The 16,948-nt window shown below is 53.3% G+C and overlaps 1 protein-coding gene across 1 annotated transcript in view; it reads left to right on the top strand.

Moving 5' to 3' along the window:
• Window positions 1–12,157, top strand: part of TNFRSF8 (TNF receptor superfamily member 8) — a 31,475-nt gene extending 19,318 nt beyond the window's left edge. Inside the window, exons 10-12 of the mRNA XM_029229916.1 lie at window positions 4,642–4,667; window positions 7,566–7,755; window positions 11,397–12,157. Coding sequence (XP_029085749.1) covers window positions 4,642–4,667; window positions 7,566–7,755; window positions 11,397–11,641 — 461 coding nt within the window. The 3' untranslated portion in view covers window positions 11,642–12,157. The remainder of the gene's footprint in view (window positions 1–4,641; window positions 4,668–7,565; window positions 7,756–11,396) is intronic.
• The last annotated feature ends 4,791 nt before the right edge of the window (window positions 12,158–16,948 follow it).

Genomic DNA, 16,948 nt, shown 5'->3' with positions numbered 1-16,948 from the left:
CGCCCACTGTTATCCCCATTTCACAGATGAGAAAGCTGAGGCACAGGAAGATGAAGGAACTTGTTTAAGGCCACTTGATTAATGAGCAGTACGACCAACCAGGATTTTGTTGGTGGTGGTGGTGAGATTTTTGCATAAAGGGTCTCACCCTTGGCACTGTTGACATCTGCATGGGGTCATTCTTTGCCAAGCGAGTTGTCCTGTGCGTTACAGGATGTCAGGCAGTTCCCTGGTCTCTAGACACCCCGGATACTAGTAGCTCCTCCTATCTGTGACAGCCAAAAATGTCTCCAGGTATGGCCAAATTTCCCCTGGAGGGGAATGTCACTCCTGGTTGAGAAACACTGATTGAAATGCTTTTAACCCTTCATTGTAAAGGACACTATAGTCATCACTTTATCTGCTACTTCAGGCAGGTTTAAGTTGGAAAAAGTTTTTGTTTGTTTTGAAACAATTTCAAACGTACAGAAAAGTCTCAAGGACGGTGCAGAGAACTTATTTTTTTTGAACCATTTGAGAGTAACTTACTGACATAATGCCGTATCATCCCTGAGTACCTGAGTGTGTATTTCACACGACTGTAGTCAAACCATCAAAATCAGAGAATTCACTTTGATGCATCACCACCAACTAATTCTCAGACCCCACTCAAGTTTCTTCATTGATCCAAATAATGTCGTATAGAACAAAAGAATGCAGTTCAGAGTCTCGTACTGCATTTGGCGATTGGGTCTCGTGTCCCCTCCAGTCTGTATTTCCCTCCCGGTCATGACCTTGCCACTTTGGAAGATTCCACCAGTGATTCTGTGGCTGGCCCTCACCTTGGGTTTGCCTGACGTTTCCTCACGCTTGGACTCAGGTGGTGCGTCTTTGGTGGGAGGATCCCAGGAGTGGGTCATCCACCCCGCCAGGTTTCCCTTTGTCCCTTCCCCGCCGTGTTCACCACGAGCCCTTGATTAGGGTGGTGTCTGCCAGGCTTCTCCACCGTGAAGTCCTCTTTCCTCCGTGGTTATTGCTAAGTACTCTGAGGCTCTATGAATAACAGGTGCCTCATCAACTTTGCTCCATTTCTGTATGTATATCTGTCTGGACTCATGGATTCCTCTCTTACTGTACTGCCATCATTACTTAACTTGATGCTCACATTTTCCCAGGCTAGGGAAAGTGGGGGCCCCTTCAAGCTGGCTGCTGTGTCCTTTTGTCCCCATCCTTCTGTGTTTGGAGCACTTGTTTTTTCTTTCTTTCTTTCTCTTTCTTTCTTTCCTTCCTTCCTCCCTCCCTCCCTCCCTTTCTTTCTTCCTTCCTTCCTTTTTCTTTCTTTCTTCCTTTCTTTCTTTCTTTCTTCCTTCCTTTCTTTCTTTCTTTCTTTCTTCTTCTTTTTTCCTTTTTTGGCCGAGATGGGAGAGTTGTGGGATCTTAGTTCCCCAACCAGGGGTTGAACCCTGGCCCTCAGCATTGAGAGGGCCGAGTCCTAACCACTGGACCGCCAGGGAATTCACTGGAGCACTGCTTTATTCTACGATATTCCCAGCTTAGCTTGTAATTCCCTGCCCTGTCCTGGATTTGAATCTAGGGGTGCTTGTTGCCAAACGCCTTCCCTGGGTCTGTTCTGCTTTCCACAGAAGCTGGGACCCCAGGCCAGAGAGGGGATGGGACTGAAAGGGAAGAGCGATGGGAATGGAAGGGATGGATAACTTGGGTGTCAGAACCCACGTGCTTGGCTTGAGCAGCCCTCAGAGAAGCCCTGGGAAACCAGGCACTTCTCCCCGAGGGAGGAGGGGCCCACCGATGTCCAGTGCGTGTGTCCCTGGACTTGTGTCCTGGGGTGCTGGACATATTTTATGAGAAAATTGTTCTTATTCCAAAGAGCAAGGATACCAATAAGTGAAGACAGTGGACTGAAGCAACATTTTAGGGGAAAAGCACTTATGAAATCTGACCTCTGTACTTGGCACGATTTGCTCTAGGTCTTTATCAAAGTACACATGAGGGTTGTAACACGCCTGTAGGCCGATGTTGGTGCCCTCCGGATTCTACCTTTTCACCTCGATGTTATTTTATGCTTGTTTCCGAGAGTCAGTATCGAATGCTGGTTTTCTTTTTGGTGTGATGGAGTTGCCAAGCCACTGGAGTATCCTGGGGCCCCTATGTGCTAGGCGGCATCCCGGTCACCTTCTCTTTTAAACGTTTTAATTAAAAAATTCTAAATGGACTTCATTTTTTAGAGAAGTTTTAGACTTACAGAAAATTTGAAAAGTTAGTACAGAGAGTTTCCGTATAGCCCACACCCAGTTTCCTCTATCATGAGCATCTTACATCAGTGCGGTAAGTTTGTCGCAATAAACGAACCAATACTGATACATTACTATTGTATTAACTAAAGTCCATACTCTGTTCAGATCTACTTAGTTTTGCCTAACGTCCTCTCATTGCTCCAGGATCCCACCCAGTATACCACATTACATTTAGTCATCATGTCTTAGGCCCATCTGGCCTGCGACAGTTTCTGGCTTTCCTTGTTTTTGCTGACCTTGGCAGTTTTGAGGAGTTAAGGCGCATCCCACAACTCGCTTGTCGGTTAAGTTGTAGGATGGCTCTCTGCTTAGACTTTGCTTAGTGTCTTTCTCCTGATTAGATTGGAGTTGTGGGTTTGGGAGAGGAAGACCATATGGGTTCAGTGTTATTTTCATCACAACATATCAAGGGTTTTGCTCTCAACGTGATTAATCCCTGGGCACCTTCACTTTTGAGATCTCATTTAATCTTCATAAAAACCCTCCAAAGTTGGCATGACCTGTCCCCTTTTCCAAATGAGAGAACTAAAGGCTGGGAAAGGTGAAAGATGTCGTGCTGGGGTTTCACTGCTAGGAAGGCCTGCGACGAAGGACTGCTAAGCTGCTTTATCGTTTGGCACCTGTCTTGTTTTCCACTTTTTGGTTATTAGAAACTGCACCGCTGTGCACAGGCTGGTCGCTTTCCTTCGGGTTATTTCCTGAGGGTGTGTCCCTGAAGAGGGATTACTGGGTCAAAGTGTGTGAAGTTTTCATTGCCCGATGGCTTTTGAGAAAGAGGAAACCAGTTCATAGGCATCAGCCGCTGTGTTCCTGTTTACCCGCGTCCTCTCCAAGACTGCATTTTATCACTTTAATTTCTTTTGTCTTGTTACTTTGTCGCACCCTTTTTTCCCCCCAAGACTTGCTGCCAAATAGTTGGCTGTTTGCAAAAGTCAAAATCACTCTCAAAGGACGAAGATTTGGCTTCACTGACATCCTTTAAAAGAATGTGCCTCAGGCCAGACAGTGTTTCTCAAAGTGCTGGCTCAGGCGATGGGCAGTGGCTGCCTCGTGGGAGGGGCCACGGCCTCTCAAGGTGACCACTCTGCTGGCAACAGCAGTTACCAGATTTGTTAAATCGAGAGTCAAGAATTGTGTCATTTTACACATGTGCTTCTTTTGACCATTATTCTGATCCATTTCCACTTTAGACACTTTACCTGCTGATGGTCATTTAAAAGGGACATGGAAGAGTGTCCTCCAGACTGACCTGGTGTCCACACAGCAGGTTCAAACTGCCCGTCTTGTATTTTCGTGGTCAGTCGGCCTCCAGTGAGCGTTTCTGCTAGGATTCGGGGATGCTCATTCCCTAGAGGGGCTGAGGTCAGACGGTCTTCCAGAGGTGACTTAGCTGGCATGCTAGCCTCTTTTCACGAGGTTTCTCTGGTTAGGTGTGCACACCGAATAGCAACAAAAGCCAAGTCTCTGTAGGTGATTTCTTCGGGAGTCGTAAGAGGCCGTGTGCCCCCAGAGGACGGTCAGCTCCTAGGAGTTGACTCGCCCCGGCTTAGACAGGCGCCTGGTACCATCTCCAGCTTTCCCAGGTGGCCACTGGGCCGTGATTAAATGTCAGCATATACTTGACCATGACCCGGAGCCCAGTTTAATACGAGAGGAAAGTTGGAGAGGAGGGTGGGGTTTGGGATGAGAAGAAAAAGGTTGTGCCCTAAGGGTCATTGCATACTGAGCCCACCAGAGGGTGGGATGACCGGTGAGACCGGTCACGTGGGCTATTTCAGGCACACGTGATAGAAAACCGAACTCACGCTGGCCTGAGCCAAAAGGGCTCCGGGGTCCACTGGCTTTACGCATGTCCGATGCAGGTCTAAGAAAAGGTCCTCAGGACCTGTCACCCGCTCTCTATCGCCTAGGGGTCCTCCGTGTGAGTTTCACATGGTGCTCCGGGCCGTTCTGGCCTCTCCAGCCCCTGGAGGCCACCAGGTGGTAGCAGCAGCCGCAGACCAACTTCTGACCCAGCAGAAGTGTCTTCGGTCCAGCTGGGGTGCACGCTCGTCCTGAGCCAGTCCTGTGCATGTGTGGGAGCGGGAGGGCTGTGCAGGGGTCCGGTGTGCTGAGGGGCTTGGTGGCTGGAAGAGAGGTGACTCCCCCGTTCTCTGGCTGCCGCTGGGAAGTGAGCCCCTGTGCCCTGGACCTGAAACCCGTCCACTACTCTCCAGGTCTGACCGAGGCACCAGCTGCCACCCTGGGGGCAGCGGAGGGGGCATTTGCCCACAGGTTGGGGGGGGGGCAGGGCCAGGCAGCTGCCAGACCCACCTTGGTGAAGTCACTGCTCTTTTGTTCTTTGCAGATTCCAGGCCCGGGAGGAACCCAACAGTAAGTAGCCCCTCCCTTGCCTCCACCCCAGCTTTGTGCCCCTAACTCTGACTCCTTCCCTAGCAGATCTGCTGGTTCTGAGAGCGGCTGCCTGGATCCCAGCCCTCCCAGGGCCCAGGTGCAGGCTCCCCTGCAAGTTCAGGCCGGGTCTGCCCCACGCAGGGAGCGCTGAGCACAGTGGGGCCTGAGCCAGGCCCTGGCGGAGGACGCAGAGCCCCACCCCAGACAGCAGCCTTGGTTCCTGGCTCATCCTGCCGGGGACTTCCAGAAGGGCCTGCCAGACAGTGGGTTTGGTTTTGGCCATGTGGGTGCCAGGTGTGGTCAGAGGGAAGGCTGTGTTCATTCCCCCCCTTTCTCCATCACTCCTCCGTGAGTCTCGTCCTCAAAGCTGGGATGTCGAATCAGCAGCACAAACTTCTGAAACTTGAGCTTTTCTCATGTGGAGCATTTACGCTGCACCAGGCACCTGGCTTCGTGCTTTCTGGAAGTTGCTCTGGGTAGTCCTTACAAAACACAGAGGTTGGTACTGTAGTCCCACTGTATAGAAGAGGAAACGGGGGCCCAGACAGGAAAGGTGCTTCCACGGTTGGAAAATAGATCAGCTAGGATCTGAGGCCTGGTTTGTGTGACTCCGAAGCTGGTGCTCTGAACTGTTACCCTGAGCTGCCTCCTAGCAAGAGCATTTTCACCTGCCTTTTATGAAGCGCTCGCCGTGTGCAGGCGCTGGGCTGGGGGCTTTGCACATGTTACTGCTGGTCCTGCAACCACCCAAGATGCGGTGCGTACACCGGGCCCTCATTGGGCTTGTCCTGGCGCCCTGCTCTGTGCCCAGCCTCCCAGGGGCAGCGTGGGGACCAGTGGGGGGGGGGGGGGGGAGCAGGGGCACTGCCCTCCACAGCTGAGGGGCGGAGCAGGACAAAGCACACCATATGGGCTGGGTTTCAGGTGTGTATGGTTCGCCCACTTTTTTTCTTTTCCACTTAACAGTTCTCTGTTACTTTCTTTCTTTTTTTTTTTTTTTGCGGTACACGGGCCTCTCACTGTTGTGGCCTCTCCCGTTGCGGAGCACAGGCTCCGGATGTGCAGGCTCAGTGGCCATGGCTCATGGGCCCAGCCGCTCCGCGGCATGTGGGATCCTCCCGGACCGGGGCACGAACCCACGTCCCCTGCATCGGCAGGCGGACTCTCAACCACTGCGCCACCAGGGAAGCCCTGTTATTTTCTTTTAACTCAAATTTTCGTACATGAGAACGGTTTCCATCCTTTATCTTTAAACAAAATAGATGGAACCACAATACAAGTTCAAGTTCAAATCATGGGAGGTCACATTTAGACATGCTTGGGTCAGACAGGTTGCTGTTATGAGGCCAAGAAATTTCATGAAAAGGTATTTAACGATTTATAAGATAATCAAATATCTTTTGGCCATGTGGGCCAAAGCATCAATAGTAACATGTTCAAGAATGCCGTCTTTTGGACTTCAAATTGTTTTAAAAGAATATTCAGGGGACTTCCCTGGTGGCGCAGTGGTTAAGAATCCACCTGCTAATGCAGGGGACACGGTTTCGAGCCCTGGTCCAGGAAGATCCCACGTGCTGCAGAGCAACTAAGCCCGTGCGCCACAACTACTGAGCCTGCGCTCTAGAGCCTGCAAGCCACAACTACTGAGCCCTCGTGCCACAACTACCGAAGCCTGCGTGCCTAGAGCCCGTGCTCTGCAACAAGAGAAGCCACCACAATGAGAAGCCCACGCACTTCAACGAAGAGTAGGCCCCGCTCACCACAACTAGAGAAAGCCCGCACGCAGCAACAAAGACCCAGTGCGGCCAAAAATAAAATGAATAAATAAATTTTAAAAAAAAAGAATACTCAAGATTATGTAGCTATACTTTCTGCCTTACTCAAACTCATTCCCTTTTGAAGGCTGAAGGTAGATGGTATTTACATTAGAACATTTTACAAGAGCATTTCTCCTTGGCACTTACAGAAAAGTGAAAAACGAAACCGACATTTTCCTGAGACATAACTGTTTTTAGAATACATTAGTGTGATCATAAAAGGCTGCTGTCCCAGGAGCAGGGGAGTTGGGGTGGGCCTGGAGCTGATACCTGTAGACTGGGGCTAACGTGCATGGATTCCAAAGCGAGATACTGGGTGGGGTTCAAGCATTGGCCGGACACTTACCAACTAACGCTGAGCAAGTTACTTGACTCTTCTTTTTTTTTTAGATGTTGGGGGTAGGAGTTTATTAATTTTTATTTATTTTTGCTGTGTTGGGTCTTCGTTTCTGTGCGAGGGCTTTCTCTAGTTGTGGCAAGCAGGGGCCACTCTTCATCGTGGTGCATGGGCCTCTCACTATCGTGGGCTCTCTTGTTGCGGAGCACAGGCTCCAGACGCGTAGGCTCAGTAGTTGTGGCTCACGGGCCCAGTTGCTCCGCGGCATGTGGGATCTTCCCAGACCAGGGCTCGAACCCATGTCCCCTGCATTAGCAGGCAGATTCTCAACCACTGCGCCACCAGGGAAGCCCCTACTTGACTCTTCTGTGCCTCAGTTTCCTGACCTGTAAAATGGGGAGGGTGCTAATATTAGCCACCTTGTAGAGTGGTTGTTAAGGATTAACACATGTCAAGGGCCACGCACGTGGTAAGCATTGTATGCAATGCTGACAGTATCATTATTTAGTACAAGTTAAAAACAACGTGACTTCACAGGGTCCCACACTCAGGTATGTCAGGCTATCAAGGCTGAGAAGCCCAGGGTAGCACATGACGGCTTTAAAGCAGAGAGGGAGACTCATTGGGGTCTATGGAGATGAAGAAACGGGGGTTCCCCAGCTCAGAGACTGGGGGAGGTTGGGGCATCCTGCGTCAGCACCATTTCCTCTGTGCCCACTGCAGCTGATCAGGAGGGCATCGGTGGCAGAGCCTGGCCTTGAGGAGCAGGGGTTAACGAGCCCCCCAGCTGTGGAGACCTGCCCCAACCTGGAGAGCCTGCAGCTGTTGGAGGCCAACCCAGCCAGCAGCCCCTCCACCTCCATGGACCTTCCTGAGCCCCGAGGGACCACGGAGCACACCAACAACAGGATTGGTGAGTCGGCCTGTTTGGGGGGTCCAGGGGTGCTCAGGGGCAGGAGAGATGGGCCCTGAGCCCCCAGCGGGGACTAGAGACCCTGAGGACGGAAGGCCCAGCAAGGAAGAGGCAGGGGTTCCTCCACTGGCCCTCATGAGTAGGAGACAATTTCTGTGGAGGAGTTAAGCCACTCTCAGGGGATATGGAGCAGCTGCCTCCGCCTCTTCATCCCAGTGTAAATTTCTGTAAAATAGGGATAGCAGGAGTTCTGCCTTCATGGAGCCCATCGTGAAAATTCGTGAAATGATGTGCATGAAGTCGTCCTGGGGGGTGGGGCTCCCCCTGCCTGGTGCCTGCTCTGATTAGAGGGAAAGTAACCGCCAGCCCAGCCCCCAACGAAGGGCCCCTGAGGGGTATGGAGGGAGGCATCAGGGAAGTAAGAGCTGCCGCTCGGCTGACGCATTTGGGCATGACACGCTCGTCACCTCTTGTCACACAGCCTTCCGAGGATGGGGTCTTTCCCTCCTTTTTCCAATTGGGGAAACAGCGGTTCAGGGGAGAGAAGTGATTTTCCCAGTCACACAGCTACCAAGTGGCAGCATGGCTGCAGGCTCCGAAACCCCCGGTCTGTCCGCATCAGTACCCTGCAGTGGAACCCGGAGGCCAGCGCGCCCCGAACTGTAGCCACCCTCCAGCCAGGACGAAACTTCCGTTCCCGAAGGCCTCCTTGCCTCTCTCCCCCTCCTCTCCACCCTGCTACAACCAGAACGTTTCTACCAAAATGGTTACCTGCCCATATTACACCCCTGCTTGAAGCCCTCCAGGGGGTCCCTGGTACCTGCAGGGTGAATTCCAGGCTTCTTATTCTGGCATTTAAGCTGCCTCCTCCCCACCAGGCTTGCCAGCCTCCCCACCCCACAGGTCTGCTCCTTCCTCCCACTCAATGTCAGTTTCCTAATCACCGGAGCCCTTTCTCACTTCTGAGCTCCGCGGGCGCTGCTTTCCCACCTGAAACAGCCAACTCCACCTCCTTGAATCTAGTTAATTCTTGATGTCCTGAGGACCCTGTTTATTTGCCTCCTCCTCCAGGAAGCCCTCCCTGCCCTCTCCACTCTCCCGTCTAGGAGACGCCCCTGTGCTGTGTGGCCCCAGAGCCCAGGCCTCCCCTCCTAGTGTCCTAAGCACCCAGCAGTGTGTGTTTGCAGCCTCCTTCCCCACCCCCACCCCCATCCACTTGGCTGTTAGCTCCCCGGAGGCAGGGCCTTAATTGGCTCCAACTCTGTCTTTGGAGGGTTAACCATCACTGAGATAATTCCAAAGAGGCATTTGTGATCGTCCTACACATTTGTGTGGCAGGGATTGGTGGATAGAACTCTTTAGGGCAGAACCCTTAGCACCAAACTGAAACTTTTGGAATTGTAGCTTTCAGCAAGTTTTACTGGAAAAGAATGTATTTTGGGAAATACCACTGAAAGCATCTCCTGCAAATTTCCTAAGAAGTCCTAATTTGAACATTTGAGTCAATGCTGAGTGCAGTGCCTGGAACCACAGGGCTGGGGCTCTGGGAGTGTTTGGGGGGGAAGGGGGAGGGAGGCACCAGGCTCCCAGGTGGGCTGGGGCTTGGGCAGCCTGGCCTGTAAGCCTGGCTGGTAAGCAGGTTGGAGATTCTCTTGGGACATTCAAGAGATGGTGAGCCCTTTGTTCTCCTGACACCTCCCGAGAGGAGTACCCCCTTGTACAGTTCCCAAGGGGACCAAACTCTGGTTGCACTTTACCCCTCTACCCCTGGGCACCGGGCAGGGGGAGCCCCTTCCCCTCATCTTCATCCCCCTCCCCGTCCAGGACAACTTCCTTGGATTCTGGAGCCTTGGGTGGGGCAGGAATCCAAGCAACTTCTGGAAGACCCTCCTCTCCCAACTTGGGAGTGGGCAGCCCTGTGATGGGGGATAGAGCTAGAGGAATCAGGACCCGAGGAATGTGAGGGGATCACAGCCTGGCCCCCAGCTTTGCCTGCTTCTCCCTGGACAAACTTACCCCTCTTCTTCCACACCCCTACTCCTGTCTGTCTGTCTGTCTGTCTCATCTCCTCTAGCACTGTGCGGCCTCCTCTGTGTTCTCTGTCACCTCCTGGGGTCCCCTGTCCCTCACCATCACTGGCTCCCATCTTTTGCCAGCCCTTTTGGTCAGGTTCCCAGGGCAAAGGACCTGCAGGTCTTGATGGAGGGTATGTGGCTTGAGGCCACGCTCTCTCTTTTGGGGTGTAGGGGGGCTCCCAGCCCATAGCTTGTTTCACACTTGTAGCCTTCCCTCTAGTTCTCACTGCTATTTTGAACACTTCTCTCTATCCTGGAAGTATTAAAGACCAAAACAGAAGAACTGGCATTATGCAATGGGGTTGAGCGTGTGGGGGCCTCCAGAATCTCTGGGGGGGTTCCTGAATCGGAGGGGTATAACTGGGTTCCTCAGAGAGGCAGGGATCCCGAGCTCCCTGCCCCACCCTAGCACTCAAGTTCCCTCTTGAGCTTCCCCATTCGGACTCCAGAGAGAGTTCCAGGGCTGAGCGGCTGGGAGCTCGCACCCTGCCCTGAGCTCAAGGCCATCAGAAGCTGGGCTGCTGCTGTTTGGAGTTAGCTGACCTGGGTGAAGGCCAGGCTCCCCACGTCCCAGCTTCTTGGGCACCTTACTTAGCTCCCCTGAGACTCCAAAGCCCTAGTAGCAGGTGGTCAGCAGACCGTGGGGGATCATGCCTCTAACAGGCTGGGCTGCTTTTTCATCCACGCGAGCCACACAAGCAGCCCCATGTGCTAGGCAGGCACATGGCAATAAGCAATAAACGTCAAGCTATACCAGCCCCTGCAAAGCTGTCCAGATCATAGGCTGTTGGTGATTATTAACAGGGTTGAGGTTTCTGCAGGGTGTGACCATGTCTGGGTTTGCCCAGACTGAAGAGGTTCCTGGGATGTGGAACTTTCAATACTAAAGCCAGTAGGAGCAACTCAGGCAAACCAGGACATGTTGCTGTCCCCTTGCCACCACCACCCGGCCCCCACCCCAGGTTTCTGCTTTAGGCACGTGGATATGAACTGAAAGGGCGGCTGGGCAGGGTGGAGTTTCTTTGGGGATTTCTACTAACTACCTGGTGACCTTGGGCAGGTCATTTAACATCTCTGGGCTCCAGATTCTTTATCTGTAAATGGGGATCACGATAGACTATCTACCTTGTGGAAGTGACGTGAGGATTCGGGAGCTAATGTGTGAAAAGCATCTGGAACGGCATCCGGCTAAACCCTGCGAGTGTTCACTGGTGCTATTGGTGTCCATGTCATTCTCCAATTTCTCCCCACGGCTTCCTTTCTCTCCTAACCCCGTTGTCTTCTCTTCTACCCCATCTTGGCAGAAGTGTCGAGAAAATCACAAGCACTTCCTATACGTGGGCCAGTCCTTAACCCCTCAGCACACAGTTCCTAGCTGTTTTATCTCCTTTGAGCCTCAGGATACCTGTGAAGTCGGCGGGGCCTACTGTGTATCAGAGAGGCTGTGCCATCTGCCTGAGGCCACACAGCAGAAGTGGCAGAGCTGGGACTGGGACCCTCCTCTGCCTCCTTGCTTCCATCCAGCTGGAGCTCTTGTCTCATCTCCCCCATCCTTTTGCCTTGCAGAGAACATCTACATCATGAAGGCTGACACCGTGATTGTGGGGACCGTGAAGGCCAAGGTGCCTGAGGGCCAGGGCCCGGTGGGGCTGGCAGGGCCCGAGTTCGAGGAGGATCTGGAGGTGGACCATGCCCCCCACTACCCAGAGCAGGAGACGGAACCACTGGCGGGCAGCTGTGGGGACGTTATGTTCTCGGTGGAGGAGGAAGGGAAGGAGGACCCCTTGCCCACGACCGCCTCTGGGAAATGAGGCCTGGCCTGGGCTGGGGCTGAGAGGGCAGCTGGGTGCCTCTGGGAGGCCACGGTGACCCTGGTGGCACCAAGCTGGTAACACCAACCTGGTGGCAGAGGCCCATCTGGCCTGAGGTGAGGTTCCAGCATCCAGCGGTAGACCCAGCCTATCAACGCAGGAGGTTCTGCTCGTCTGTACCTGCCTCCCCACCCAGCTGCCCCCCAACCCAGAGCCTGGGGAGCCCGGACCTGTGTGGCAGAGACAACCAAGGGGCTGGTTCTGAACAGCGCTGTGTGTTGGGGCAACAGCCAGCCAGCAGGGCCTGGGCACCCTGCATTCTGCTGCTGCCAGCCCTTCCCTGTTCTGCAGCCTCCACGGTGGGCCCAGGGCCCAGCGCACATCACTGTTCCCGCAGCAGGAGGCCTCTCGGGACCCAGAGACCTGCAGATTCTTTGCAGCCGTGGTGCCCCTGCCTGGCCGGAGACCCTGCCCACCCAGCTGCTGCCTGGAGAAGGGCCTGCTCTGCTTCGCCCAGGGGGGCTCCCTCCCCGCATGGAGAAGGGGAACTGTGGGCCCTTCTTGGGTCCTTACCCACTCTGTGGGCACCTTGTGCTCTGTCCCGGGCCACCAAAGATGCGTCTTCCCCAGATCTGCCACGTGCACAGATCCTGGTGGTGCCAGGCCCTGCCTTCGGCTCTGGTTGCTCAGCACCCATGATGGGGGTGTGGGTGTCAGAAAACTACTTGGTTTCACTCAGACATTCTGCCGGAAGAGAAAGAGCGTTTCGTAGTTCAGTCTGGACTTCAGGATTTTTACGTTTCACACAGAGGAGTCAAGTGCCCTGACCTGGGGCTTCTTCCTGCTCTCCCCAGGGCTCTCAGACTCATGGCAACAAACAAGTGGTCTTGGAAAGGGAGTGTGGGCAGATGAGGCCCGGGGCACTGAGCTGCAGGCAGCCTGGAGACTGCTGGAATTACCCGTTGGAAGCCAGCCCCGGGAAGGCTGCTGTTTACTCACCAGCCTGCTTGGTCTCTGGAGGAAGTTGAGGCTGGCTCCGGCTTCACCAGGGTAGTTTCTGAAACCGCTCAGATGTTTTGGGGAAAGTTGGAGAGAGGCTGGATGCTGTGAGAGACCATTTACAGCAGAACCTGAAGTTTACGTGGTCCGGACAATGACCAAAACCCCCTGTGCCCGGACAGTGTGAGGACTTTGCTCCCTCCTGCCACTACCCCCACCCCCCAAGGGCCCTTCACAAAACTTTGGTCCTTTAAAAATTCATAAGTTCCCTTAAAAAACAATCATAAGGCTCAGGAAATTCTCCCTGAGATTTGAGTACCTCTGAGCAGAAGGGTCCGAGCAATCTCTCTCCCCACAAGACAACGGCTCCCCCTTTACCTCTCTGCCCCAGACACCTAGGCTGCCAGCCTCTGGGGACAGGGAGACCCCTACCTGCTGGGACAGCCCTTCCCACTGCTGGAGGTTCTTCCCTGTTGATGGTGGCAGGCCCTGTCCCTGTGGAACTCCCACTCCCTGGTCGGTCCAAGGCCCGGCCTTTGAGGCTACTCAGAATAAAGCACTCTCGTCCTAAGGCTCCCTTTCGTTATTGGCAGGAGGCATCCCTGGTCTCCCCATGGCCTTCTTCCCTCCGGGCTGGGCCCAGCAGCCTCACAGCTGGGGAAAAGGGAGTCACAAAGTAGCAGCGTGAATGCCCCAGCCTTCGGTAGCCCAGAGAGGACCGGGGGTGAATGTGAGTCGTGGGCTTGGAGCCTGAGCTGGGAGGCTCCAGCCTGCCTCCCTGGTGTCAATGAAAACTTAATCAGTCGATCTAAGAAAGAATTGGAAATTTTTATTCGAGCCAAATTTGAGGCTTATTACCCGGGAAGAGCATCTCAGAAGGCTCTGAGAATGGTTCTACCCATTGGAAGTCAAGACACAGTTTATAGAAGTTTTTTGAGACAGGGCTGTACATTCAATGACGTATTATTGACAGTTTATGTAATCCAGATCTAAGCCCGTGGCAGTGGGTCATGTGACCCCTTATAGGATCAAGAAGGAATGCTATCTTTTCAGGAGTTGTCCTGTTGATGCCGGGAGAATGCTGCTCTTTATGGCTGAGCGGGTATTCCTGCAGATGGGGGAGGTTTGGTCAATGCATAATGCAGATACACAATGCACAGTGCGGGGAGAGGGGAGGCCAAATGGCAGAGAAGAATTCTTATGTTTAAATTTTTCTTGCCTTGCCATAAAAGATGGATTCTATTTCACAACTGGTCACAACTCAGGGGCAGTCTGGGGCCTGCATTCCACCACAGGCAGCCCGCCTGAAGCCCCGCTCTGACTATGTCTCCCCTGGTGGCTGGAAGAAGGAGACCTCGCCCATCCCACCCCCAGGACTCCAGTCCACACCCAGACCTCACAACCAGCCTGGCCATTGAACCAGCAACTGCCTGTCACATGGTCGATCCGAGAACCAGAGCGAATTTCCCTGCCCAGTGATGACGGACCCCTCCTTAACCTCTGGTCGTTCTGACGTCCAGGTGGGCAGACAGACAAGGCCCCTGCTGCCCAGCGTAGCAGTTCCCAGGCTCTAAGGAACCGGCACACCCCTTTTCCTGAACAGTTGTAGTCAGGGAGTGACAGTAAGTAATAAGCGTCCTGCAGAAACTACCGCATTCAAAGAAAATCTGTTGTTTCCCAAGACAGTCTTGTAGGTTGTAAACTGCACTAGGTTCTTAGAATCTCTAAGGCCAGGGCCAATCCCTAAGACAGGACAAAGGCCTGAATCTGCAGCGCATCCCTCCAGCCACGAGAGCCTAAAGAAGGTGTCTCTGGCATCCTCTCTGTCCCACGGTCATTGGGACCTGATTTGTTGAGCTGAACAGAAATGAAAATCTGTGCAGAGATGAGAGGCAGCTCTCTGGCCGCAGTTCCTTGTGTGCCTTCTCTCCTCCAGCCCTTCCTTGACTCTCCCTGTCCTCTACCATGTAACAGTGGGGGAAGTGTGGGGTGGGAGGTGTTGGGGCCAGGATGGGTCGGGGGAGGGATTCACAGGTAGGGCCAGAGAAGAACGCTTTAATGCGTCAGTACCCTTGACTGGAAGCCAAAGTGAGAATATCAAAAGCTTCAAGGGCAGCTCCTTGGGCCTTAGGGAGCAGCCGGCCGAGCCCATCCTGGGCTCCTGCACCCCACCCGTCCGGGACCGCATAGCCAGATCAGTGAACAAGGTCATTCTTGAGTGGGATCGTGCTCTGTGCTACCAGAGGGCCCCACTCGGGACTGTGGCAGAGAGTCTGGAGGGCAGGGCCAACTCTAGCCAGGTGGTCAGGGAGGGCTTCTTGCACTCCGCATGAGTGACATGATGGGTGGGCGAGGTGGGGGCCCGCAAGCATGCCGAGAAAGCAGGAGGCAGGGGGACCACAAATGCCAAGGCCTTGAGGTGGGGCGCTCCCGGTCCTGGGGTTCAGGAAGCACACCGCCTTGTAGAAGCATAGTGATCAGGGCAGAGAGGAAAGGGAGGTGAGCGGGACTGCCAGCTGGGCCAGATCCTGGAGGGCCTGATGGGCCGTTGTAAGGCACTTAGATTTTATCATAAATATTGTAAGAACATCAGTCTCTTTATATCTATTTTCCTCCTATTAGAACAATAAACATCCTGGTATTATCTCAGCAATGGGCAGGAAAGGCAAACCAGGGGCCGCGAAGGCCGTTTTGACCTAATTCAGAGGGAAGCTGGGCTAAAGAGGCAGCCGTTGCTGGTAGCCAGGAAGCTGTTGGATGTGTTTTCTCAGAAAGGGCAGGGGGCTGAGACTACATTCCTGGTTAACATTGCAGCCCTGGGCCCTCAGCTGATGTCACCACCAGGAGTGAGGGGTCTGTCCAGTTTCCCCTTTCTTTGGGTGTCTTCCAGGAGAGTAAAAACCAAACCAAAAGATCCTGGAGGTTGGAGGCGTTTGTGTTTTGGTGTGGGGTGTGGGTCATTTTAGCATCGAGGCCCGCCCTTTCCTCCTTAGCCCTCCAGCACCTGCCTCTGTCCCATTTCATTACCCCTGCTTCCATGTAGGGGGAGGAATGGGCCCATTAGAGTTCAACCTCCAGGCCAAAGCAGTTCCCAGCTACACGGCCTCAGGTGAAGCTCTCAAAGCGCTTTTAACTTCAGTTTCCTGATCTTCAAAATGGACGTAATAATTATCTTCCAAGATGGTTGTGAGGTTCAGCAGTAAGACAGGTAAAGAGCTTGGCCTGGTGCTGGGCATATTTCCTGTTCAGTAAATGATATTCATCATATGTAGCATTTTATGAGCTTTAGAGATTGCCCAAGGCTTTCTACGTTCTTTGCATATTTGGGCTTCATAATAATAACTGAAAGGTAAATAGGCTGAGTATCAGTACCCCCTTTTATGAATTGAGGCTCAGAGAGGTTAAGAAACCAACCCACTGTCACATAGCCTGGAAGTGCCAGAGCTGGAATTCAACACTTCAACTCTGGCTGCCTCTGTGGTTGGGGCTGTGTCTACATCGCAGTTACCAACTGGCACTATGCCTTCTGGACCAGCTTCCTTTAGGAAGGGCAATTTTATTCCCCTTTTATGGGGAGGCAGGGACGGTTGCAAGAGGCTGGGTAAAACCTTCCTGAGATCAAGTGGCTTTCTGATGCCTCTGACCAGGTAGAAAGGACACAGAGCTGACCTAGTCAGAGCCTTGTTTCTTGAAGCTGCTTTCCTTAACAGTGGTCTGATTCTGAGGTCAGGGTTGACACAAGGCTGGGAGGACAGGCAGGACAGAGAACGTGTGCTGGAGAACCTGTCTCCAGGAAGGGAGACATGTCAAGAGCAAGCCTCCCCATTTTACAGATGGGAAAACTGAGCCCCATAGAGGTACACAGTCTGCCTAAGGCCCAGCTTGGTGCTCTGTGGTGGAGATAGCTCTAGCCATACGCTGGGACCTGATGCAGGGAATCACTCTTTAGTCCAACGGAACAGTAAAGATTACTTGCCAATTTTTATTCTTCCTTTCTTTTTTTTTTTTAACTGTTGTTAAAATAAAAGTAATTGTGGGGCTTCCCTGGTGGCGCAGTGGTTGACAGTCCGCCTGCCGATGCAGGGGACACGGGTTCGTGCCCCAGTCCGGGAAGATCCCACATGCCGCGGAGCAGCTGGGCCCGTGAGCCATGGCCGCTGAGCCTGCACATCCGGGGCCTGTGCTCCGCAACGGGAGAGGCCACAACAGTGAGAGGCCCGCGTACCGCAAAAAAAAAAAAAAAAAAAAAGTAGTAACTGTGGTAAGAGACTTGGGTTCTTATTATAAGACAGCTTTGCAAGAGCCAAA

Source organism: Monodon monoceros, unplaced genomic scaffold (genome assembly GCF_005190385.1).
Source record: "Monodon monoceros isolate NGI ecotype Baffin Bay Population unplaced genomic scaffold, NGI_Narwhal_1 Super_Scaffold_18, whole genome shotgun sequence".
NCBI classification, from domain to species: domain Eukaryota; kingdom Metazoa; phylum Chordata; class Mammalia; order Artiodactyla; family Monodontidae; genus Monodon; species Monodon monoceros.
The sequence above is the reverse complement of the archived record's forward strand: the minus strand, read 5'-3'. Positions and strand labels throughout refer to the sequence as shown.